General features: G+C 39.6%; 1 protein-coding gene across 6 annotated transcripts in view; it reads right to left on the reverse strand.

The window, feature by feature from the left end:
- Nucleotides 1-27,209, reverse strand: part of BMPER (BMP binding endothelial regulator) — a 145,362-nt gene that overhangs the window by 39,525 nt on the left and 78,628 nt on the right. For 4 of the 6 annotated variants that reach the window (XM_031554058.2, XM_085226613.1, XM_085226612.1 and 1 more), the window contains 5 exons: nucleotides 27,036-27,176; nucleotides 24,681-24,785; nucleotides 19,277-19,322; nucleotides 8,989-9,318; nucleotides 1,863-2,199 (listed from right to left, as the gene is read on the reverse strand). In XM_031554058.2, coding sequence (XP_031409918.2) covers nucleotides 1,863-2,199; nucleotides 8,989-9,318; nucleotides 19,277-19,322; nucleotides 24,681-24,785; nucleotides 27,036-27,176 — 959 coding nt within the window. Of the gene's footprint in view, nucleotides 1-1,540; nucleotides 1,715-1,862; nucleotides 2,200-8,988; nucleotides 9,319-19,276; nucleotides 19,323-24,680; nucleotides 24,786-27,035; nucleotides 27,177-27,209 lie in introns of all 6 variants that reach the window. The other 2 variants (XR_014884015.1, XM_085226614.1) reach the window with 2 other exon arrangements.

Consider the following 27,209-nt stretch of genomic DNA (forward strand, 5'->3'; position numbering starts at 1 on the left):
TCCTAGAAGTACTCATATTTTATATGTAAACACACACATGTATAATTATGTGTGTAAATATTTCTAATAAAAAGCTTCGCAGAGCTTTCTCAAATGCATGTTAACCTGCTTGGAGTAATTTCCTAGTATGAAAAATGGCCGTGATTGTTGAATAAATTATTTGTTACAACTTTGACGGTTTTTAACAAGCAGCAACATCCTACTAAATCTCTGCATTTATTTCTCACTTATATTTTATCCGTGACTCCCGTATTTGGATCTGAACATTCTAATAACTGGTGATATTTAAATAGAAGCAAATGAACAGCCACTTCTGACAGGATATGATGGTCCTTTCAATGTAAATTCTCCTAAGAGAAAAATAAACTTTTCTCCAAAGGGACATAATCTAATTAAATACTTGCTTGATGTCAGTGTCCTTCCAGGAGAGGAGACAATATCGTAAAGGAACAGAAATGCTTAATGGTAATTCTCATGTGCAAGATTTTTTTTCTGTCTGCTCTAGCCAAAATGTAAATCATTTTCCACTGTAGTGTCAGGAAAGTGTATTGCAGTAAATCAATCACAAACTACTTTTAAAAAGGGACCAAAAAAAAAAAATAATAATCAACTGCAAAATGAAACAAATCTCTGTATGCCTGTTTTCCATTTGTATTGTCATCACTTACCTTCAGAGAACGATGGAAGTGAGATGGGAATGCTGCTGAAATGCATCCAACAGACTCTGTGTGCATGTGTTAGCAGCTCTAGCGGTCTCTGCTGTGTCCCCAGCCATTGGAAAAGACAAAGCATTACAGCCTACCCACGGTATAATTTTTACTTTTTGCTGGGCTGCTGAGCTGGGATACTCTATAGGAAGCTAAACGCAGAAACACAGAGACAAGCTGTGTGATTTCTTTTAGCATTTCCTAGTACTCAGTAGTAGTACTTCTGCTAGGGTAGATAAAAGTCTTTCTGCCTCGTTATAAAAGAAGAGGAAAGGCAATTCTTGAGGGAAATGGGATCATTTTAGAAAGCTTTTCCTAATAAGCTCTACAGTTGAGCAGATGTGTGTGAGTGGGGAAAGCTGGGAGCTCAGAGAGCAGGCAGCTCCATCCGTCATCACACAACTGTGACTCGGCTAGCTTTTATCTTTTATGTCAGGCAATCAAATGAAAAGCCAATTTTATTTACTGAGTGAGGGGCAAATAAACTCATGCCAGTTAAAGAACAGAAATGATGTATCTGTGGTTTAGACTGGAAACATTTTAAAAATAAAAACTCTTTAATAGTTCCCTCAGACAAGACTTCTAGATCCTCTTCTGTCTTTGTTTGCTCCTAGGGCAAGATGGGCATGGACTGAACATTTTGTTAACTCGGTCCTTTCAAATTTTCACACCCACAAACTACACCATCCAAGAGGAAGAAGTAGTACTTGATGTCTCTGCTTTAATTAAGTCATTTTCAAAACCTTTTCGGGAAGAATTCTCTGGACTACAAGCAATAGCAATTAAAGTCAGCCTAAGCTTTACAGCTGACTTTGAAATTAAAAGATGCTTACCAAAACGTTTTGAAGTCTTTTGTTACTTTCCCCCTTTTTTCAGTCTCCAAAAGCACTTTTCTTTCTCTAAGTGGTCGTAAGTCTGCCTTTCTCCCTGTCAGCTGCTCAGCTCTGTATTAGCTTAGGACTGTCATTTTCTGATCCCTGTGTCAGAAAAAGCGTTCCATAATGTACCTGCAAGTGTAAGTGTAACCCTGTTTACTATTACTGCTCAAAAACAGCTCAAAACATGCACTGAAATTACTGAATTGGGTAAATTTTGTGTGTTTTTTTTTTTCCTCACACAATAATTTTTTCCTCCTCCTCAGCAAGCCTCACTTACCGGTAAAAAGTTGTGTAATCCACCGTTGAATGACAGCTCTGAAAATCCCAGGCTTTGAGCTTCTGGCATTCCCGGTGAGCCCGGAGTTTCACCCTGACAGTCCCATGGCAGAGCTCAGGCACAGGTTTCCTCTGCGGGCGACTGCAGAACTCATTAGACTCCACACGCCAGGATTCAGCAAAGTCGTCCACGTCAAACTTGAAATTCCCATCCCCCCCGATCAGGTCATCTCGTTTGTGCCCATTGTAGTTACCACACAGGCCACAGAGTTTGCCCTTCAGATGTGGTGCAGCCATGACTTCCACAAAACTGTCTCCATCCCATGAGATTTCCAGGCCTAACAAAAGAAAGAGATGAGATAAAAACACAGTTTCGAAAAAGAAAAAAAAAAAAAGAAGAAATTGAGGTTAATAAACTGTACCTTATATAATAAACTGTACCGTATATATGTGAAACAGTGTTCAGAGGAACCTAAACAAAGCTATTGGTTTCCTCCTGATAATACTGTTAGATTTCTATTTACCTCTCAGTAAGCACCTCTGGCAAGTGTGGTGTTTCTTAAATCACTGTTGATTACAATATACTTGTCCCTCTCTGTGTTTACTTTTCTTCCTCCTTGCTATTCGATGGGGTCATCCTAAAAAAATCTGGATCCAAAGCAGAACTGCTCTCAAAACTGAATGATGGCTGTTGATCAAGTCAGCAAATTGAATTTTCTAGGGCAAATTTCTAGTGGATTTCAGGAGGGCCACAATTTCAGCCACTGTCACCTGCTGGACAGGTCATGGGTGTAAAAAGGTGCCCATGCCCTATGGGAATCTGACAGTGACAGTGAAAACTTTCTTATCTAAAGAGCTGATAATCACTTGGGTAAGACAACAATTCCAAAATCAGTACTTTGTGTGAATAAAAAGAGATTCAAAATGAAAGCAAAAAGATGCCAGATGAGTAAAACTGCTGCAAGAAAGCATTCTGAAATGGATTCAGATGGATCATTCAGATGGATCAATCTTCTGAAGTTGACCTGACAAGTCAGCAGCATTATGGAGTGACAGTAGACATGGAACATCCATCTAAAGGCCAGGATATGAGTGTCATGGTACAATCTATTTTACAGTAAGGTTTCATACTTGCAATGCATCAAAATCAAAATTGCTTTCTGTGTGTGAAATCTATTTTATGTCTATACCCATGTAAAACTAAATGTCTAGCTTTAGGTCTCTTTAATGGAGAAAAATAGGTAGTTCAGGGTTCACAGCATGGATGTCTAATACAGTGGGAATAAACTACCTTCTGAATGCCCTTCTGTTTCCAGTGACATTATAGATGGTCCAGAAAGCAGGTGGAGCCTAAAATTATAATTTTAACCTGAGTTATAATGAAGTGAATTCTATCTTCTTATATGAAGTGAATTCTATCCTCGGAGCAGTACATACGTATCTCATAAAGGAATGCAATTTTGGTATTGTATGTGATAAAAACAACACCAAGTATCACTTAACTTTCACCCCAAAATGGCCCTTCCAACATCTGATGAATGCTAATACTTTGCATCTCTGAAGTGCCCTCCATCTGAAGACCACAAACCACTTTGCTGATGTTAATTTATTCCCATAAAGTACCCATGTGTGGCAGTTATTTAAGGATAAACAAAGGAACCTGCTTTTAAACAGGATAATCCAGATTTCACTCTCCTCTGTGTCTGGCCAAGAATACCAAACAGCACTGCTTTGTGGTGCAGGACCAGGGATTTGCTCCAGATTTCTACATTTGCTCTGTGGGCTGGCTTAGCACCACCCTTTCCTCTTGTAAATCAGCACTTGTCACTGTGCAATCCAAATCCTTCTCTGTGCTCATGCAAGTAATTAACATACCAGCGATTCAATTCAAAGCTGGAGCCCTTTGTTCAGCAACACATCCCACTGTCTCCTATGACAATTCCTACCTGTGCACAGAGGACCAGGGTGAGGCCTAATGGGCAACGATCACAGAATCACAGAATCATTAAGGTTAAAAAGGAACCACTAACATCATCTAGTCCATGCATCAACTGTGAGAGCCCTTCAATGGCTGTAGAAGGGGAGCTTTGCCATCAGTGTAGACTATCACGTCCCATTTTGATTTACACTACCCCAAGTGTTTGGGAGAAGATTTACCCAGCAAGGTTTGCAGATAACTCTGCATCAGTCTCCACAGACTATTTCATCATGCTTTCTTATTGTTATAGATATGCAATGATACTACTAATACATATACTATGACGTTGCCTGAAAGCAGCTTCAAATTCCTTCATCATCCCAGAATGCATAGGACCACTTTCTCCTCCAGAGGCATTTTACACCAAACCAGCTGAGAAATTGTGCAAGAATACTTTGGTTAATGAGGCCAGCACAGTGGCAAGAAGGAAAGCTGCCTTTTCAAGCTGCTTCATACATTATCCTTGCTGGACAAATTCAAATTCCAGCTGTTTTTGCTTCTGACAACGTTGAACAAAACAAAACACAGCTTGATTTGCAGACACCAGATTAATACTGCTGTGCTGGCATTTAGAAAAAAAACTTGCCATTAACGTATAAACCAAGATTATTTCAGACTTGAGAATCATGTAAACTTTCTGAAAGTTTGAAGTATCCAGATCCAAGTCTTCAGACAGCTCTCTTCAGTAAATAGCTTCATTTTTAAGGTAGTTTTCAACTTGTTCCCCAAATGAGCTCCTTCAGAAGCTGCTGACTTTAAGTAGAGTCCCAAAAGTCAGGTAAATGATTTAATCCTAATTTTCCTTTTATAATGTTTTTTTTTTTCTCGTTCTCAAGTAATGAATTACTGACTTTCAGTGAAATCACCTGTATTTATTACAAAAGGCTAACTCTAATATAATCTTGAATATTCGTGTGTCCTTGGTGAGACACTGGCATCTTGTCATGCATTGTCCTGTCAACTCTAGATATGCACGCATGAATAACATAAAATTCTGATTTTTAACCTCAGCATATAAAAATGCACACTTTTAAATCTAGAGGTCCCTGCTTTGATTATGGGATTTGATTCAAGAGAGTTACAGTTTAACTACCAGCAGTGGACGTATTTTTCCTACTTAGATATAAAGTAATTACACTATATTTGCTGTAATTGCTAAGACGCAAGCATAGCAAGTAAACTCATTATGCCAGGTTGTCTTTAGCTATACTAACAAGATTTCTAGCTTTCATGAACAGTCTAGAGTTTTCTGTCCATAGTGGAGCTTCTTCCATTTGGGGTAATTAAGAAGGGTATTTAATCTAACATGTATGAGAACTCTGTCAGTGCCTGCTTGCACCATGCAGAGTGTGCCTTTTCGTTTGTTCACACGCAGAAAATTCAGTTGGTTTCTGTAAACCAACTAGAGCTGTGACAGACGGGATTATGCTATGGAGCAACGTTTAAAATGGTCTCCTTGGCAGACAGAAATTGTTTGGAAGAGTTTCCTGGTGCCTATAACCCCCTCTCTTTCTCTCTCAATGGATGAGTTTCCCATTCGCTTGGACAAGAATCAGAATCCAAGTGGTGAGACTGGAAGCCAAAGGATGCAGCATCTGTCCCATCTGGAGATGTGCAGAAAAGGAACATTCTCAGAGTTACTTTTTAGTGTATTCCAATTTTCCTCTTTCTTTGAAGGACACTTAACCAACTTGGTACTTGATTTCTTAACTTGGCACACTATGTGCTCTACTGCATTTAAAAGAAATTCTTCTGGATTTATGCACATCACACACTGAGTTTCACATGCTGGGAACTCCCATCAATTGTTCTGCATGATTTTTCATGGTAAAGGCATCCTCAAGAACTGGCAGATCATTCTTCCCTAAAAATCTAGGGCCAACAGAAAATCTCAGCGAACCAGATATGTGAAAAAGATCTGCCCAGAAAAAAAAACAACAACTAAAAACACTCCTGCATTGGAGGGACAGATGAATTAGCATCAACTCTGTGACCACCAGCTCTCTTGTCTTCTTAATATGTTAATATACTCATTGTAGACAAGGAATCAACAGCATGCCAGACAGTACTGGGAGTACCTGCAAGTTCAGGGTGCCAGAACTGCTGCTGCGGAACCCAGGGATACAGCTGGTGAGGAATTCAGCAACAAAACAGGTTTTCACGGGAAAATGCCAATTCATCAGAAATGAAATGCATCAGGGAGGCATATCAGATTCAATGAACTTCCAACAGAACTCAGGCATGGCTCCAACCTGGTTTCATGCCAGCTCGCCTGGTGGGCTGTCTGGAAGCCTGGACTCTCAGGATATGTAACTCCAGGACAGTCCTGCCATGCAGACTGCCTTGTAGCCAGGGACCACAAGGTTTCCTGATGCATTGGACTCCCCTGTTTTATCCGGGACTCAGCTCCCAGCTCTGCAAAGGGAAAACCAAAAACCAAGGGAATGCTGACTGAGCTGTAAGCACCAGACTCTGCACTTTCCAGACCAATTTTACTTCAATTTTTCTTCTAGTTAAGAAGCTTTGCTTATTTTTCATTATCTCCTTCCTTTGCCTCTGTTCCCCCACTGTGTTGAGAAAGCATACATTTTAAAAAAATCCATGTTCCAGAAAATTCTCAGATTATTTTCCCTTGGCATTTGGAATTTCTTGTGGAATAGAAATTTTGTCTTTAAAACAGCTCCACTCAGCACATTTCTTCTCTGTACAGCCTCTCTGCTGCTTATCCTCTCCCAGCAAAATGGAGTCATGTTGTTCTCTGCCTCTTTCCATGTCTTCTGTGCTGAGGTAAGGAGGACTTGGCCTATCGTGCTGCCTTCAGTAAGAGAAACCTAATCCTTCACTGTTAAGGGGAGGAATTATTTAGACTATAATTTGCAGTGATTACACAGTGTTTGGTATGTTGTCATATGCCATGTTTGCACTCCCTCTGCCAACACATGGACAAGGATGTGTGCAGTCATTTATTAGGCTTGCACCAAAGACAAATGGAATAGCAGCGGGATTAGCTGTCATTCATCTTCAACTGAAAACTTTTCCGTGGCCTGTGGTTGGCTAATGAAATCCACATCGCCAGTATTCATAGTGTTCAGCTGGCTGCAAAGAGAAACCCTCAAGATGCTTTTAATTAGAAGTTGTGAATAATGGTCAACTTGTGTGCATTTTACAGACAGCCACAAAAATCTACACTGCCACTTTTAGGAATGAACCCAGAGCTGGGATCCACATTATACAGACTTACATTTCGAGGGGATATATGAACAGGTGTCTAAATTCTCAGTTCAACAGTGGGTGCTAGTGTACCCCTTGAAAAAAAAAAAGACTCTAGATAATGAGTATGACTATGCTTCATGCTTGTGACCGTGCAACTCTATAAGAAAGACTGGTTTCACTGTTTGCACATGGCATTTAATTGAATTAACAGTAAATAGTATTCTCACTGAAACAGTACTTCACTGTTTAAGTGAAATCTCCCAGGACTACAGCGCTACCTAACACATGCTAATGAGGAAATTCTTAGCTTCCACTCAGTATTTATCTATGCGAGCGTACTATAGCTCAAAATAGTTTATCAAAACAAATGTAAGTCCTCTGGTTTAGAATTTTGACAATAAATGTATTCTTTACGTCTCTAAGGACTTGGGAATCTGCTATCTTCCCTCCTTTTTCTACAAAAAAATGTGCCAAATTCTCGAAGTTTCTCATTCCCTTTTGCTTCTGAGGCTATGAAGTTTGTTCCACTTGGAGAGACTCTTACCCAAACACAAAGCAAGCACAGAACAATAGCATTAAACAGCAAATTAAGCCTTGGTTTTCAAACGAGGATGTCCATTTTAGTGGGTAGCCTCAGTAAAACGTTTCCATAATTTGACAACTTAAACCTAATCCAACCATTAGTAACTATGATTTTCCACGTATCTCTCACTTAGACTGCAAGGTATGTTGCTGCAGCAGTAAAAAAAAATGAATGTTAAAGGACTGATTACATCTCTGGTCTTAGCCGTAAGTATTAGAGAAACACAGAATCACAAAATATCCCAAGTTAGGAGAGCCACAAGGATCACTGAGTTCAATTCCAGCAGCCTGGTGCTATGACCACTGGTCATGGTGAAAAACCTGTTCCTAACCCCCAGCCTGATCCTCCCCTGAAACAACTCCATGCTGTTCCCTCGGGCCCTGCTGCTGTCACCATCAGGCCCTGCTGCTGTCACCAAAGAGCAGAGCTCAGCGCTGCCCTCCGCTCCCTGTGAGGAGCTGCAGCCACCATCAGGCCTTCCCTCAGCTCCTCTGCTCATGGCTGAGCTAACCAAGGGACCTCAGTCACTTCTCACACACCTTGCCCTCTAGACCCTTCCCAACCTTCATAGCCCTCCTTTGGATGTTCTCTAACAGTTTTACGTACTTCTTAGACTATGGTGCCCAAACTACGTGCAATGCTCAGGATGAAGCCGCACAGCACAGCGGGACAAGCCCTTCTTTTGCCCAGCTGGCAGTGTGACCCTGATGCACCAACCCTGGGTATGGTTGGCCCTTTGGGCTGCCAGGCACGCTGCTGACTCAGATTCAACTTGCTGTCATCCAGAACCCCCAGATCCCTTTCCATGGAGGGGCTCTCCTGCCTCTTGTCCCCAAATCTGTACTTCTGTCCTGGGCTGCCGCACCCCAGAAGCAGAATTTGGCTCTAACTCTTGTACGGTTTCATGTACTTGGAAACTGCCCAGCCCTCACAAGATATCTCAGCAAGGCCTCTCTGCTCTTAAGCGATTCAACAGCTCCACTTAACTTAGTGTCATCCACAAAATCAAGTAGTAAAACTTCAAGTTCAGTACCCAAGTCTTCTTTAAATGATTACACTGAACAAACCACTCTAGTTACTGGAAGTGAAAATCACGACACATTTATCTACGCAGGTAGCTAATTGTCAACTGTAGAATGAAATATAGTCTAGGAAGTGTTCTGCAAAGGCTTCACTCACAGCTGCATTTCTGTCTGCTTGTAGGCTGAAAGAGTTTTGAAAGAATTATCAAGTACTTGGGTTACTCAGATCTCTAATTAATATATTTATTGCCATTGTTATGGTTTTATACCAGTTACTGTTCTTGTTGCATTTGAGAAGTTTTTCTAGAAGACATACACACAGTTGCCCTACCTGCTTTGGTTGTCACTTTCAGCAAATAACCATCCAAATCGATCTGAAATTGTGGTGTCTCGCAGGGTAGTGAGATACGGGTCCCATTCCACTTCACTGTGAGGTGCTGCTGGAGGCTGATGGTGCTTCTGCCCAACACAAGGTCCACTGACTTTGTCCAGGAGAAAGAACGGGTCCGACGGGCATCGTTTTTCACCAGCACCTGGAAGGGCGAGGCAGAGGAGGAGCAGTCTTTCGTCAAAACGTACTGACATGTTCCCTGAAAGTTAAATGTCCGTCCATCAAAAGTGTTGTAGTGAGGGTCTCCAAACACAGTGCAAACTCCAGGCTCTGCAGGTGAGTGAGAAACAAAAGTGCTATATCAGGATCAATCAAAGCTTGAAAAAAGCAGTTGATAAGAACTTAAAGGATGCTGCTCTCAACTAATCTTTCTGCCCTACAGGGTAGATTTTTCTGAGGACCAATAGGAATACATTTATCTGAAAAGTATAAGCCTCACGGTTTTAGCAGAAATCTTTCCCAAAGCAAGTGAAAACTAAATGCCAATCAATCCTTGGGACACCATGAGAAAGTTAACCTGTAGATAGGAACCAAAGACAAATCTTAATCCCTTAAGCATAATGTGCCACCTGGACAGCAGAGGTTGTTGCAGTGCCCTGGGAGACTGTTCAGCTTCATTGCCAAAAATGCAAGCCTCATTCACAGTATCAGAGCAGGCAGAGCCCAGGGTCTTGCAGAGCCCATGTATTCCTGGACATGTGTGATGGGAGCCTTCCAACTTCATTCCAGCTTTCCAAGCATGAAGTGTCTACTCTGACCAAATTATCCAGTTTCTTTCTTACTGACAGAGAGAAACAAACACAAGTAGAAAGTCTCTCATCTCACTAGTTTTGGACATGCATTTTAATATGTGGGAAGTTGCTCTCCAAAGGAGCCTGTATTGTTCTGCTATCTGCTCCGAGAGCTTAGCTGGAGGCATTCCTTTCAATCAAATTCAACCAGAATGAACTTTCACCCTTAAGTTTTGTCTGGGAGCAAACCCTAATCCAATCACAGAAGTAGAATTCAAAATATCACCTGTACATTTTTGAGGTTTTAGTTTGAATGTCCCAGGTTAGGCAAGAGTGATTCTTCAAAGTTAAAAGCCATCAAGCCACTTCAGCAGGACCCAGTTCTGTCCATATTTCATATAGGCACATGTATAAATATATAAAATAGGTGTATTCATATTTTTTCTAAATCTTCTCTAGTACCATTATTAAGTTGCTGAAAATTATCACTGAGGAAATGCAATCACCATTTACTATACACATACTTTTTTAATACTACAAACTGTCACATGTTATTTATACAAAACTGACTTTTAGCGGTTATTGTCCTCGCAACAAAAGCCAGCAGTACATGAATAGCATGACGCAATGACTATCTAAGGGCAGAGTGTCTCTGCTAGTTATGTGCATTTTTACAATTAGAGGGAGATGTCTTATTGATGCTTGCAGTTCTATGCTGGTCAAGAGAAGTCACAGTTCTCAAAGGCAGAACTTGTCCACACTCGCATCAACAATTCTGAGTTACCCTGCAGTTATCCAGCAATTGATTGAATTGCTTAGCAGTTGAGGAGAGCAGCAATTTGCATTTCTCCTTTGGGTATAACAATAGGTCCTAACCACATCTCACTGCCGCTGTTCCTGGAAGAAGGAATCTCAGGACAGAGAAAAGCACACTGCTGCTGCCAGCTGAATACTCATGGGCTTAGGCTGCTATTGAAAGATGATGCCTGTTTTAGGGGGACAGCTTGATACACTAAGAAAATGTGACTCAGTAATCAGACAGCTGAGAACAGCATCAATCAAAAAAACAAAACAAAACAAAAGCCAGCAGCCTAGGGGAATGGAGAATAACAGAGAATGCTATTTCTTAGCTGAAAAAAATTATCATACAATGTCTTCTCTGAAAAGGCAGCTAAAACAAAAAGGGAAAATTCAAACCTACAAAGAAAGGAAGCATGTTATGGAGAAGAAGCACAGAATTTCTATGATGGAGTGTAATGTAGTTCTGACTAAGCAATATACCTTTCTCAGTCAGCCTATTTAGCCTAGGCACAGTGCTGTGCTAAAGGAGCTGTATTGTTTCTGATGTTTTCACTAGCTTCAGTTAAAGGCTGTGCAGGGATATGTATAGAAGATGTGAATGAAGGGGGCCCCAGGAAACATTACCTTTCCTTTTTCCAGCTGTAATGCAGAATCACCTATACCTACATTATTTCTGATACATATATACCCTGTTTTCATAGAGCAGGAGTAACATGAATCCCATCACTAGCTCCTGCAGCTCTTAATGACCCATACTGCAAGGTCTTAAAAGTCTTACCCCAGTCTTCCCCACCTCACAGTGCAGTACTATCACAGAAGCGGTACCTGGGTAACATTTGTAATGAACTTTTAACTTGCCACATCCATTCTTTTTTTTCAGTAAGTCTTCAGTTAAGCCATTCTTGGCATTAGTATGCCTCTTTACTATGTTTCATAACCAGGGACCAGAAGTTGTGATTTCTCAAGCACATTATGTTGACAGGTCCGCTTGAATTCAAAATCACAGAATCATAGGGGTTAAAAGGAATCTCTGGAGATCACCTAGTCCAAATCTCCTGCTAAAGCAGGTTCCACAGACTAGATTGCACAGAAAAGTGTCAAAGTGAGCTTTGAACATCTCCACAAGAGGAGATGCTTTTTTTTATGCACCTCAGGATACCATTGGCCTTCTTGGCCACCAGGGCACACTGCTGGCTCATAGCCAACCTGTTGTCCACCAGGACACCTAGATCCTTCTCATCAAAGCTTCTTTCCTGCAGGTCAGCCCCTAAACTGTACTGATGAATGCAGTTATTCCTCCCCTGGTGTAGGACTGCACACTTGGCCTCGTAGAACCCCAGAAGGTTTCTCTCTGCCCAACTCTTCAGCCTGTCTCTCTTCAGCAGGTCTCTCTGAATGGCAACACAGCCATTTGGTGCATCAGCCATTCCTCCTAGCTTCATAGCATCATCAAACTTGCTGAGGATGCACTCTATCCCTTCATCCAGGTCACTGATGAATCACATTTGATCAACTGCTATGGAAGTCAGGGCCTAAGGACTTTAAGCAGTGCCAGAAAACCAAGATGCCTGAATGTGCTTTTAAGAAACATGCGCTTTTGTGAATCTCCTTTTCCCATTGCCAACAATAAGGATATCAGTAACTGCTTTCCAAAGTCCACAAAACGATTAATTGATATTTATCCACGATTATTTTTTGCAAACTTCAAATGAAAGAAACAATAGAGTTTTTAATCACCAGTGTACTTTTCACCAACAGGAAAAAATCTCCTGGTTTTATACAGAGAATGTCTGACTACTGCCACTAAATCATACAAATAAGTTTTCTGATTTCCTTATGTATTCATGCAATTATACTGCATGATGAATATTAAGATACATTTTACTACCTGCTCAGATTCTATTTCATTTTTCCAGGTTTTAATTTTTCTTTAAATATAATGAAAACTGTTCTAAAAGCAAGGAAACTATCAACAAAAAATGAGCCCAAACACCAGTGAAAATTTCAGTGATGAGAACTGTTTTTTGTTTGCATTTTTAGAGGCCGAGAATGTAGAGATGTTATACACATTGCTATCCCACATGTTGGGGGAGAGAGGGCAGTTCTTCACCTATGAAAGTAGCTAAAAAGCAAAAATGAGAGAGGAACAAACATAATTCAGAGATGTGCAAGTAAAATTGATAGTACCAATGGGATCCAAAGGAAATATTTATTTTTAATTTCTAATGTGTTATGCAGAGTAATGTTGTTTTATGTTATGTTACATCGTGGCACGTCATATGTCAACTTGATACAGTGCAGTTAAAATAAAAAAGAATGTATTTTGGATTGGATAGCTGTATGCCTGATCCAAACATTGCTGTTTTCTTTAATAACCAAGGAAGTGGGGAAAGGAAAATCTACCTAAAAACAGCCCGAATAATTGATTCTCTGATATCACTGTATAAAACATTCTTGAAAGGACTACTAAAATTCTGGGTGTCTTAAAAAATAAACCCACACCCTGCAAGAGTGTGCGTGATAACTCGGGCACTGAAAATAAGAAGAACTGTCTGGCCTTGAAAGAAATCTTAATACAGGGTATAACAAGACTGCAAAAGGCAGGCAACATAAAAGTGTTCCACCAATTTTTAGGTTTTGACTTGTTTACCTTTTGAGAGAGTTTCAATCACATCACGTTTTATGATTTCTTTGTTTCTGTTTTTTATTATTGTTTTTTTGTTTTCTTTTGGAAATAAAAAAGGCCTTTATGCATGGCTGGTTTTGAAATGTATTGCAAACACTTGTTCTCTACTTAGTGTCATGTGTGAATTTCTTCTCTGTTGAGATGAGATGTAGTGATTGGAGAGTATCACTGCATTGCCAAATCTATGCTTCCCAACATGGCAGTGTGACTTGTGCTACTGAAGCAGAGAGTTGTGGATGCAAATCCCTTTCCCTACTGTAACTTCTTGCCAGCTTATTGCAGATACTCCTGGTCTCTATCAGATGTCTAGGGTACAGTTAGAAAAGGGCAATAATATAAGATGCTCCCCTAAGACTGTGTCAGCCTCCAACTATTTTCAGCTTAGGGACTTTCTGAGCTAGACAGGGTTTGTCTTTATTTGGTAGCCTTTGATAGACTTCTTTTCCATGAATTTGTCCAGTCTCTTTTTGACCCAGAAACATTTTTAGCATCCACAACATCCTTTGGCACAGTGCCTGAAAAACTACTGTCTCTTGCTTGTTTTAAACCTGGCATTTCTCAACTTCAGTATCTTCTGCTCATCTACACATGCGTATTTATATGAAGGCAAATATACCCATGTTCCTTTCCCTGAAAGACAGAGATCTTTAAAAGCACCACAGAGCTATGCACAAAGAGCTGTGATTTCCCAAGCACCTTACACAATTAAGGCACTCAACTCTGATTAAACACTATTAGAAGCTGGCTGCAAACACCTGTAAATGCCTTTTGGAAATCCCACATTTCGGTGCCCAAATCAATTTTCAAAACCCTTGGCTTTTGAATAAACTTCTGGAACAAGACAGTTTTCACGTTTGTTTCTTTTTTAAACAACAAAATATGGACTGCATGCTCTTACATTTGATGGTCTTCACATGTAACTCACACAGTTTGCCTAGTTCCCACCTAAGGATCTATAGCTTTCTTGCAAACTCGTAATAATAGCATTTAGGTGCTAAAGCGAATATCGTGAAACTCTTGGCCAGCTCTCCTTGCATGTTACAAATCATGCACCCAATTCAAATGAAATACTGACTTTCATTAGGAAAGGTAACTAACTGGGAAGGTAATTGTATGCAAGGAGCACAGGGTTTGAAAACACATTTATCTGAACAAAAAAGAAAAAAAAAAAGAAGCTGAAAAAGAACCAGCAGTGAAAAAGAACATTTTAGCATTCCTTGAGGTTTAACATACTCTCTTAAATAGGAAAGAAAGTTAATGAAATCACAACCGGTTTTGGCCAATTTAAAACAAAAATTAACAGAGAGATGCTCAAGTTCAAGTAAATAGTATGCTGAGTAAAGTTAAGAATCACTTACTGAAATAACAGGTTGCTAAAAAGTACCTATGTGCCTTCAGGCTAATGCCCCTACCCCCAAGGTGGTATATGGCCTTTATGAAAAGGCTGAATTATATATAGACTGTTTAGTTGAGGCCAGACAGACAGTCAGCACACACATCCTGACCGGCCAAAGAGCATGAGCATATTGGCTGGCCAATTAGCACATTTTTAGCTCCAGAACAGCCACAGGATATATTGTCTCTAGCTCGGTTTATTATTTGTTAGGGTATAAAGGAAATGGGACACAAATCCATAGGAAACCGGGCTGTTAGCTCTGGTGCTCATGGAATAGCTTGTTTTATTTTTTCAGGACATCAGAGCAGTCAATTGAAGTCCAAGATGTCCAGATGTCTGGTCACACTCTTCTGGGCTTGTAGCTAGTTAAGAGTGGCCAAGAAAAATACACTTTAAATTATAACTAAAATTGTTTTGGACATTTTCTAAGTGCGGAGAAGGAGGAAAAAATAGAAGTTTACCAGTGTAGGACTGTTCTGGTTGCACATCTATAATTCAAAAAAGATCCCAGCTTTTTAAAAATGAAATGAAACTTTGAATGCAATTAGTCCATACGCTGAATTAAGCCCTAAATCAAACAGAACACATTATTAACTTCTGAAAGTTAGCTACAGAACACACATAATAGAATTTCATTAGCTTTTCTTTAAAAAATGCGTAGCCTTAGAGTACTTTCCTCATAACTGTTGCATAGTGCAGCTTGATATAATACACATTACAAGGTGTGGTGTCAAAAAATCCACAGGCGTCTTTATGGTCTATTTCATAAATAAAATATCTATTCCAATTTGTTCAAATACATATTTATACAGTAGGCCATCACAGCTGAAATGACTGAGGAGCTAAGTCATGAACAGCATTCCAGTATGAATGAGCAATTGCAGTCTTTTTGTTGATGTATTTCTCTATGGCAAGGAAATAACAGGAAACAGGACCATCAGACTTTGTGATCCTTTAGTTCTGATTCCTGCTGTCATAGATACCTACAAAGCTATCTTTTTTCTTTTTTAATCTTTTGCTGTTGTTTTGAAGAGTCATCAATTTTTTAGTATTTCTATAAATGCAAATATAAAGGATCTGCACACAGCAGCAGGTGAAAGTACCAACCTTTTAGTCCTAAGGTTGGTTGGCTGGATCCAAATGCCTTGAGTTTGGCTCAGTGCTATATGTCAATTTACAAAGATGCTGAATGATTGGTGAACAAAAGTTTTTGCCTCCCCACCAAAAAAAAAAGTCTTTACTACAAAATTAATCATACGTCCCACTAAATCTAGATGACTGCGGTACTCTTTGAAAAAATCCTTATCCACAAGACCTAACAACGACTCAGGTATGACTGTGTTAGAGGTATTGATAATGATTAAAATATATCTGCACAGTCACAGTAGGAAGCATTACTACATGCTGTAATTTCAGCAAAGGCTATCAATTCTTCAATGTCAAGAACAAAGATTTAGTCTCCATTGCAAATTCCCAGCTTGCTCTGAGGGCAGTCTGTTAATATTACTTGAGTTCAGGCTTAGTGTTTTCTTTTTTTAATATGAAAATGACCTTGCTCTAACACAGGATTACTAATTTATGGAATTGACGTCAGTGGTGATTTTTCTAAATCAAGTCCAAAAGAGTACATTTCATTACATTTTTACAGCAGAATAAACTAAACTGTTGAATTTTCCACTGGTATGACCACTGTGTTTAATTAGTGATAACTGTACACCAGCCATGGAGCTTAAGGAGCAACATGCCAAAACCAACCACAGTTAACTTCAGCAACAGCAGACAAAAGGGACTCCCTAGTCCTTTAGGAGACAAGGTACTTTTTCTTTCTGCAACAAACTGCTTTGAAAAATAATCCTTTGATTTTTTTTTTTTCCAGTTTAAAATGTATCCTTTAACAACGTGACTGTTTTTGACCCACTTCGTAGAAATTGGCTGCATTTAAACTGTACTCAGAGCTCTCCTATGTACAGTATGTTCTCGTACCTCCTATGTTGTTTTTACTTTGGAAAATTAATATCTTCTGGACCAACAAATATGTCTGGTGTGTCAACATGTGGAGAGAGGATCAGTATGAGTGGGTGGGTGGGGGAAAGGGCTATGCATCTGCATCTTATCAGGAATAGGTTGAATTGGCAAAGTTTCTAACAACTGGACTGCGATTGTGATCATCACTGAAGCACTTATGATTTTACCTGTCAAAATGCTATGATGAGATTTACAGCACTTCTGGCACAAAGGTGGAATTAATTCCTTGCAAATGGCAGCTGTTAGAATGCTAATGGCTACTGGTGCTATACAAGAGTAGGTATTTAAAGTCTTTGATTACATTAACTAATTGGAATTACTTTTAATCATAAAGCCTTAGAATCAAATCAGCATTTGTCCTCCTCCAAATGCTAAATGTGCCCATAGTGAGACACCTCTCCAAAAAAGGATCCATTTCACGTGCAACAGAGGAACATATCACTGCAGGACAGTCACTTCGCCTCCCAGCCATACACAGAGCCAGTGCAATGTAGACCCATAAGGAGAGGCTAAGAGAACAGGGTTGTTTAGTCTGAAAGCTTTGGGAGAACCAAGAGTAATCTTACTGTACCTGCATGTAGGTTACTGAGAAGATGGAGCCAAGCTCTTAATGGAGCTGCACAGCAGAAGGACAAGAAACAGACGGCATAATTTGGAATAAGGGAGATTCCAGCTTGACATAAAGAATAAAATTTTACCATGAGATGGGTCAAACTGTGGAGAAGGCTACCCAGAAAGGTTGTGGCATCTCCATTCCTGGTAGTTCGAAACCCCTGGCTGAATATCATAGTCTCAGTCTGGTGCTGAAGGAGGAGGCTGGCTGCAGACCTTCAACTGTCAAAAACTCACAAAATAACTGGACTTGTCAATTTCTTTGTACTAGAGACTTTCCAGATTTCAGGAAGGTTTACTGCTTCCTCACACAGTGGACCCATGCATTTGAACTGGGGGAGATGCTCTAACAGCTGCTGAATCAAGAGTCCAAATTCCCATGGTATCCCTAGAATTCTCTCTGCACACTTGTTTGTGGAGAGAAAAAAAAAAGACTGCTTTTTAAACTAAGATCAAACATCTGCCACTTCATTCATAATAGGAATGTAAATGTAACATAGTCTGCTGGCTGCTGATACTCTCCCCTTAATTTCATGTCTTAAAGGCACAACCACTCTCTTATATCATCAAGAAGTTCTGAGCCTAAGGTGATCTGGCTCCTATATGAGGTATTTTTACCTTTAACAAACATTTTTTTGCTTGCTTCCCCCATGAAACAGTTGTCACAAATTATCGTTCTCTAGCAGGATTTCTGCTAGAAGGAAACGCCTTCTTCATAACCACTTACAACAGAGGACCTTCAGCACTTCGAGGGAATGGATGGCCCCACTATTTACCTCTTTCTAAAAGTAAACTGCTCGTATTACAAAAGAGCACATCAGAAAGGCTAAATGAGACTGAAATGTAAGAGCAGACGCAAGACAGCGATCAATAAATTCAGGACACTAATAACATGTCATGTTCAAGCAGAGTGATAGAGAAATGTCTTCACCCTTGAAACTGAGCATACATAAACTCAGCTGCTAGTCAGTTCAATTTTTCATTTCTCCTTCTTGGTATTCTTTATTTCAAGACTTTTTGAGTTTGACATTTGTATTTCACTTCATTTTGATACTGAAGAATCCAAAACTAGATTTTATTACAAGTTACATATTCAGAAGCAATTAATGAAGAGTGGGGAAAAAAGTAGTAATTTATAGAATTTGTCTGTTTTATGTTCTATCCAGAAATGAGTACATCAGTAAAAACAATTTAACTTTAGACAAAAAAAAAAATAGGAAACATTCTGTTTAAAAAAAAAAAAAAAAACCTGCTCCTAAATCATAGAGCCCCACTTTAACATTCAGTTCCTATTTAGAAAAATACTTAAACACATCCTGAAGGAAATACATAATTGTATCCTGATAACTTCAGTGAAGACAGGCCTCCATGTTGATTTAAATAGGATAATCTTAAGGGTAAATATTTGTGCATGTAGGATTTGCTAGCTAGGAAAGATTGCAAGGGATATGGAAAGATGATTATTCCTGAAGTGAAGAGTAAAGGAATTAAAATGGTGGTGGTTGAGTTAAACATCACAAGATAAAAGAACAGCTTCCTCCGGCACTTTCCATTGCTGTTATGCAAAGCTATTGAATTATATATACACTTTGACTGCTTCCCCTCTCTTGCACAATGGGGTTGTTATTTACAGGTATAAAAGTCACCCAGTCCTAAGAAGTACAACTTTGTATACATTGTTTATTTAATTACCCACAAATTTCACAGGCCAAGCATGTCCTTCAAAGAGCAATGCCTCAGATTTAGCACAAATATTGTCATTTGGGGAAAAAAAAAAAAAAAGAAATAGATTCCTTTTTTGGGGCATTTTATTTCAAATTCATAGACTTATAAGAAACAAGCCAGAAAGAGTCACCTGCCCCTTAAAAAGAAGATCTATAAAAAGAAGGCAGAAAGCAAACATTTCTACTATATATATATATATATATTTTTTAAAATAATAGAAAAGATTTTTAAAAATGTGAAGAAAGAACTTACTTTCAGTGCAAATAGGACAGCATCCTTTTCTGTTCAGGATTTTACCCTAATTGGGAGAAAGACAGGCCGATTTAATGAAAGAGCTTTTGGAGCAATGACTGTGTTATTTTGTAAGGCTGGATAAGCTTTTGAAAATAGTTTAAGTTGTGTTTGAACTCAATGCCCTGGTTACAGCTTCAAATATCAGGTGCTAAAAACAGACAGAACTATTCAAAAAGCTTCCTGGCAGTCTTATTAGAAATGGAATACTAAAAGACTTCTCTGTTACCAGTTTTCTCTTTAGAGAGTGTGAGAGAACTTTGGGCTCATGTATTCACAGATATCTAAAAGCAGACTAATTGTTTAGTTACCAAGATCACCACCTTTTCCCACATCCAAAACACATATTTCCTAATGTACTTATGGACACTTATGCAATCTGCAGCCCTCCACACCCCAGCACTCTCCCATGCCCCCAGATCATTCATTTTTTGACAGAAATGAAGGAAGGAGGCACTAGTAGATATCTAGTTTGGCCAGATTTCTTTCATGGGTAAATCCCATGGTACCTCTTACCAGATTATATTAGCAATCTCAGACCAAGTTGCCTGATGAAGTAAATGAGCATATATCCAAAGACATGCAACATCTAAAAATAAAAAATTTAGTCTAATCACAGGATCATGGACGAAAGTCTCAAGTATTTACTCACTGCTTTGCCCATGACAGTTTTATTTATAGTTGTGTCTTATACAAGGCTGGCTAGAAGTAGGAATCATGCTTCTTTGTACATAAATTCATTCTCTTTTTCAGTTATCCTCAAATTAAAAGATGTTCTCTCTGATTTTACTTAAATTCCCAAAAGCTTACCACCAAGTCAGAGGATAGGCCTGGAAAATTTCAGACTGAATGATATGTTTTTCCAAGCAAAAACTGGCAGGGGTTGTAACAGAACTAATGGTGATATTGGAGCTCACCCACATTCTCGTAAGGAGAAGGAAGAGGCATATGGAGTTGTGCTGTTCCCAAGCACCAACACTTCAGTCCGATAGTAGAATTGTAGTTGAACACAGAAAGTCCCCTTTGTGCGGCCACTGGTCCTGTTCTCCACTAAGCATGCAAGCAAGGAGTGGCCAGTAAGAGGGAACAAATGGAGCTGCAATATCCTTTGTTCCAAACACACTCAGCAGTAGAGAAATGCCCACAAGGAAGGGGTGGCAAGTCCAGGCGGAGATGGGAAGCAGAACCTAGACTGCAAGCCATAGTGCTACCTACATTGCTTTCTGCCAAAAACGCTGCCAAGCTTTGACACTATGCATGGGGAGAAATGAGCTCCAGGTAATGAGTGTGCTTGAGCTCATCGTCATCATCAGGGCATAAAAGTTCAGCGTAAGGTTGATCTTGAGTGTGTGAAAATCCAAAGAATGGATTTTAGGCATGTCTGGTCTTGAGAAATGAAATAGATTTGAGTTTCACTAGCGTGTAGGCAATGCTTAGACCTTTCTGTGACCACCAGGCCCCAGAGCAAAGAAAACTGAGGACCAGGCTGCAAGGAGAAGACCTATCAAGCACCTGCTACCTCAAAATCCTTTTAAGAAAGAACCAGTAAAACTGCACAGAAGTACAGAGCTGGGCAGCATTTATTTGTACAAAAGGAAGACATGCAGCTGAACGCCACACGCTGCACACCGTAGCCTTACCTCTGTTTCAATAAAAGAGTCGAAATCATCAGCCAAGCTGGAAGTGGCAAAAATTCAAGTGAAATTGGAATCTCCAAGGCAGCCTGCTGAGGCTGGTTACTTGAGCCACCATGTTGGCCTGTGATCCTGTTTTTGTCTTGTAGAATAAGGAAACCCGTTATTGCTAACATGTGCTGCAAGAGTTCGTTAGCATTGAGGGTTCCCTTAGGAGTGGGCTAAGAGATGTGATCCCATTTTTCCCTATGAATATTTATAAGCAGACCACATTTGAGTCTATTTGTTTTCTGGGATTTTTCTTCTTTTTTATGAGGTTTTCAATTTTATGTCTGAGGTTTTGGTTTTTTTTCCTCTAAGTCAGGACTAATTGAGGGGTTATTTGGTTGTGCAATAGCAACAGCTGTTGTTTTTTTGTGCCTCATTTGGCACTAGAGTAAAAACAGCAACTTTTTGTTTGTAATAATAACAGATGTGTCTAACATTAAACGCTGCCTGTGTTAAAGATGGGAGAACATGTTCTGAATAAATTTTCAACTCTCTTCAAGTTCATGGGTTCAAAATTTACCATCAAAATTAAACTCTGCAAATATCTTCACATGTCATGAATTTAATTCTATTAACTTTTGAGCTCTGGGCATCAGAAAAGGTTGTGTGCTGTAAAATTCAACAGGCTCTCCTCCAGAAGTACAAAAAGAGACATCTGTGACCAGTGACCATTTCCACAAGCAGGCATTATTAGCAGGGAATGCAAAGGCACAAGGAAAAGAGGCAAGGAGGAAATAGATAATCATGATAATAGAAGGAAGATGGCACAAAGAAAGCAGGAGGCTGGAGCAGGACTAAGGCAAGTGAATAATAATTAGGTAAGAAAAGGTCTAATGGATGTCTGAAATTCAGTCTTGCCAAATGTTGAGATGATTCCATTTCTATATGGCATTTAAGCATGTGTTTAAGCACACATGGAGGACCTTCAGCAAGACTGGACACATGCTTAATAGTGTTGAATGGGGTCTAGCATGCACCACTTTGCAGACTGATGCTCGAGGTAACTGAGAGGAAAGATCAACATAAAATCAACTGCCAGAAAGCCAGAAACAGTAACCACAAGCCACAGGGCTCACTAAAAGCCCAAGGACTGATTTTACAATGACAGGAGCAATTGAATTTGCAAGAGAGATATTGTCCCTGCTGCGGATAAAAGAAGCTAAGAAAAAAGCTTCCTGTAATTACTGATACAGAATTAAACATTTCAAAAAGAGAAGAATAAAAGCAATGAAAAAATGTGCCTAGCTCTATGAAGAAAATTAAAGAAGTGGCAGAAACAGTCTCTTAAAATATGGCAGCCTGCCACCAATAGAACAAATAATGATGTGATGGCACAGTACTAGGAATTTCTGCTGAAACGTCACTTTGAAACTTATCCTTTCAAGAAATAATTGACTAAAAACTATGTTGATAAATTAAATAATACTCCATCACAAAAACAAAGGAATAAAGAAACAAAAAACATTTAAGTCCAGAAACAATGTTGTAAGCTGCTTTGTGAATCTTCAATCCTTTCACACTCAGTCGTGTGTATCCTAATGTAATTTTCATGAGATAACTGTATGTAGACTGACACCCTAAGGGGCAGTAAACAGCATTTTACTCCACAGCAGCCTTCAGCAGCCAATAGAGACTGCTTACTACCAGAAATATTGGGAAGAGAGGAAAAAAAAAAATGGAGTTCATACCCGTACAGTTTTCAGAGACAGCGGCATAACCCTATATTCATGATATCAATACTTTCAGTATCAAAATCACCAAAAGATCTTTATCTTGATTAATATGGTGTGTTTAATTAATGTTTATAGATTTCTGACAGTATACCTCAAAGAGAGCGTAGCACAGATGAAAAGTGAAAGATTTACATCCATGAGCATACATTATTTGCCTTAAAATTACTTGAGGTGGTATCTATTTGCAATAGGAAAATAAATCTCACTCTGGAGTTTACATTCCTTCTCTTGCTTGTCTTTCCAATTTTTAGATTGAAAGAGCAGAAACATAGCTTGTATCTGTGGAGGAGGGTGGTTTCACACGCAGCTTGGTATGGGCTCCATTTTAAGAGAGGGAACAGGGTGACTGGTTAGATGCTAGAGGGAAGGCTCTTCAGGATAACTTAATCTGATCTTTTAGCCCCGAGGAGCTGAGCCTTGTCTGAAGAATCAACTCAGAGGTTTAGTGCAGTTAAGGGGTTTGCATTAACCTTGGAACAGTTCACATATCAGCTGGTTGGTACACCAGTCAGTTTGCACATCAGTCAGTTATGGTCCCACAGGACTGCAGATGATGAATTTTTACCCAGCACTGTTTTCACTAACTTGTTCACGAACAGTGAATTCATTCACAGAAGCCACTTCAGTTGATTATCTCAATGCTATAATTCATATTGGGTAGCGCTGAAGTGGTTTATTTCACTTAAGAATTATATTCTGTCAAACTAGTTATTTGATCTCAGAAACATCTTGAATGTTTGAAATGCATCTTGCATGGGGAAAATATAAATGAGATGTAGTATGTGCCAGGGTCAATAACAAAGAATTTGAGGAGACCGGAAGGGTCCAAGCTCTCACCTCCTGCTTATGCTGTGAAAAGCGAGGAAGCCTGATCACCACGGGCCTCATCTGGCTCCCAGAAGAAGAGCCCCCTTTTTTTTTTTTTCTTTTTTTTTTTTCCCCTATTTCCCATGTGCAGTATCTCGTATGAGGCCTATTAACAAAACTACCCTATGCAGTGAGCACCAGAGTGACAGGAAGACTGTCCGCTCTCCTGAGGATACAAACATCACTCCTCACTGGCACAGCAGAAACAGGAGCACTGTGGTACAGGCATTTTATTCTACCACAGCTTCTGGCTGTCAAAAGTTCACACATATAAAATTTTACAAACTAAAGTTTGTCATTTAAAATTTTATACCTAGGTGTCTGTGACTCACATTTTCCCGACTGGCTTCCAGGATGGAGAGGGAAACACTGAGAAGGTATAATGCTAACCACTTGGCTCTCACTTCTGCAGCTCTGTTCAAAGATCTGACCTTACATGAGGTGCTATTTAGAGCTCCCTCTTCTGAAAGCTTGGGCCATTAAAACAAAGTACTTTGTCAGTGACAGAAATCCAAGAAACAAAAGCTGATTTTACCTCAAGGTTTCATATGCTAATTTTTGAAGCAGTTAAGTAAGGCATAATTGCACCACACTCTGGGTTCACTTCAGACATTCAAATAATTTTTTTTCAGGCTGAAACTTCAGACAAAGTGGCATAGTTTGAAATTTTATTTCATTTAATTTACCTGTCTAACCAAGTTTCAAGCCTCATATGCACTACAAAAAGGAAGTACTAGCTTTTGATGCTTAACATCTGCAAGATGAATCTATGTTCACAGTCATCTCACCACTCTACAAAGCTACATAATATAAGTGAAAGAGATATTGTATTCCAGATACTTGAGACAAAGTAAGGAGGAGAAAAGGAACACAGTCTGCAGAGCAAAGACAGAGGCGAGAAGCTCTTATCCAGAGTAGCAATAGCACACTTGGAAAACACCAGCCTAAATTAATATGCCAAAAAATCTCTACTTTCCCAATCTACGTGCCCCAGTGCTGTGCACACACTTCCTAGAAGCACTGACAAACATAATGGTGGTGAAAAGCAGAGAAGAAAGCCACGCTTTTTTAAAAAAAACTCACATGAGGACAGCTGCTGACTGGAACGCATTGCTTCTTGCGACACTCTGTCTTGCCTTTCACACAAGCACAGATGGTGCAGTTCACAGAGGACCACATCTCTCCATCCTGCAAGAGGGAACATGATCTAGTATCAGTTGGGGGGGCAACAGGAAGCTATTTCAGCAACGTATCGTTGCACAAGAAGGGATAAGTTCCCCTGTTGGCATTATGTCATTGTTTTGTCTATATTATTTTGAGTTATCTGTCCACATCCAGTTGTATTAAAGACAAAGATCAAATTCAGAGAGGCGTTCTTCCCTTCAGCCCTCCAGATCCAACATTTTTCCAAAGCTAACCAAATCACATTGGCACTTTCCAGCATCCTGATCATTTGCATTGTTTTCTCTTCAGTATGAATCTAAGATATAATCACACCTCCCACAAGTTTTCATTTAAGCTGACATAATTAGAAAAAACCTGATTCATTTGGTTGAGTGATGTCTTTAAGTTGTTGAGTGTGAAAGTATTTGATTATGATGTCAGCATATAGTGAATTTATTTCCAGATGCAGCATCAGTTTGACTTAAGGCAGGAATGGTTGAATAATGAATTCTAATTTAGATTACTTACATCACTTTCATAGACACTTGATCTGTTAAACATCTGAAAATGTTTAGAAGAGATACAGGACTGAACTCCTCAAACGCATAGCAGGTAAGAGTCTACAGCTCTTGAAGTATTAGGTGCAGAACAAAATATGGTCTTATCCTCACTTACTTGGGAAAGACTGTTTGTGGAACTGCCCTGGCTCATTTCTCCATAGCGCTTCATTTGCCAAGTGTGGTTCCTAAAACATTCTGTCTCACCCACTTACAGTCTTGTGCTAGTCTGCTTAGAGCCAAAATGTGTATGTTTTCTGTTTGCTGGACCTCTGTGAAGAAAGGGTGAGGATAGACCTGACAGGAACAGAGAACAGGCAGTCCAACCAAACAGCTGTGAACAATTATGCACCCACCTCAACACGACATTCCGACCAGAGAGAAAAATAGACGATATCCAAAGTGCCAAGGAGTCCAATTTACTCAGTGCAACATGCACAGCTAAAGGCTGTCTGTCCACTGTCCTGTATGTCCCCGCCATGTTAAGATTGCCTCATGTTTCTGAGGCAGCATGCATTCTGGTGCACTTCTATTGACCACTCTCCAAGCATCTGCTACGGTATCAGAATATTTCACAACTAACTGAACACAGCTGCCGTGACTTTTGTTTCACGGCCATTTTTGCACAGGAGGGAACACAGTTCTGACTGCCCAGTCTCCCAGTGAACCTGTGCCCACTCTACTAGTACGAGGCCATTAACTTCAACTGAGCTACACCAGATCTATCTTTTCTTATACAGGGCAACAAATAGATGTACTGCCTCTATTTTTTTCTTACTCAATATAATGCTTAGTAATATAATAAGATCTTCACGAGAAACAGACTGTTTTTATCTGGGTGCCTAAGAAGCAGGCACTTGTTCTTGAAGCACAATAGTACCAGTGTGAAGGTTCCAATCAGATCCAGTATAGTCTCAGTGTACAGTAGGTTCACATGTAATTTCCAGAATAAACACTTCAGCTATGTACACAAAAGATGGAAAAAAATAGGGAAGCAATTCTGGCTGAGCAAACGAAGTATTCACATGGGATTTAACATTTGATCTGATTCAAGGGGCTCTTAATTCACAGATGGCCCATAAGGTGACAAAACCTTTTTCTGACACAGCGTTAAAAAAAACTGCACCACTTGGAAAAACATACGGGGTCTCAGTGACATGAGAAGTGTTTTGCAGAGTATCCCCTGTGATTTGAAAACATTGAGTGAGAGCGCAGTAGGTAACTGTTATTATATGGCTATCCCAATACGAGATGTCAGAGGTGCTGTCCTCAGCAGAGCTGTGACATTTCAATGAGTAACTTTCAGTCAAGATGAACTTTGCACAGCTCCTATTGCTCAGCTGTGGAAGAGTCTGCCTCAGCAGATGAAGCCTACATATCTCCCAAAAATATCCATAATATCAGCATTTGCTTGGGAAAGCACAACATAAAAAAATCCATACTAAAAATGCATTACTTGTCCTGAAACAGAAGCTGGGAGAGACACACATCACAACAAGGAACTAGTCTTAATTGCTGCATATCAGCAGAATCTGCAGAGACTCTGATTTAAAAAAAAAAAAATAGCAGCTGGCAAATTTTGTTGTGCTTTGCCTTTGAGCTGTTCTGTCATCTAAAATGATGGTGAGAATTCTGCTAAAAAGCAAATCACGACACTAACTTACAGTAAGCCTGTGTTGTTTCAGCATCTATTTTTGAACCACACCTGAAACTGTACCTGGAATATCTTATTGCCAAACTTGCACACTTTCATTTCTTCAGGAGCGATGTAGGAAACACATTCCTTGCAGCAGTGGTCTTGGTTTTTATTGCATTCTCCAGAAAGCAAGCACCTCTTCTTACATATCACTGTTGAATCCTGGGTAAAAGGATAACAGGAAATCATTAAACC

Source organism: Meleagris gallopavo, chromosome 6 (assembly GCF_905368555.1).
Source record: "Meleagris gallopavo chromosome 6, MGAL_WU_HG_1.1, whole genome shotgun sequence".
Taxonomy (NCBI): domain Eukaryota; kingdom Metazoa; phylum Chordata; class Aves; order Galliformes; family Phasianidae; genus Meleagris; species Meleagris gallopavo.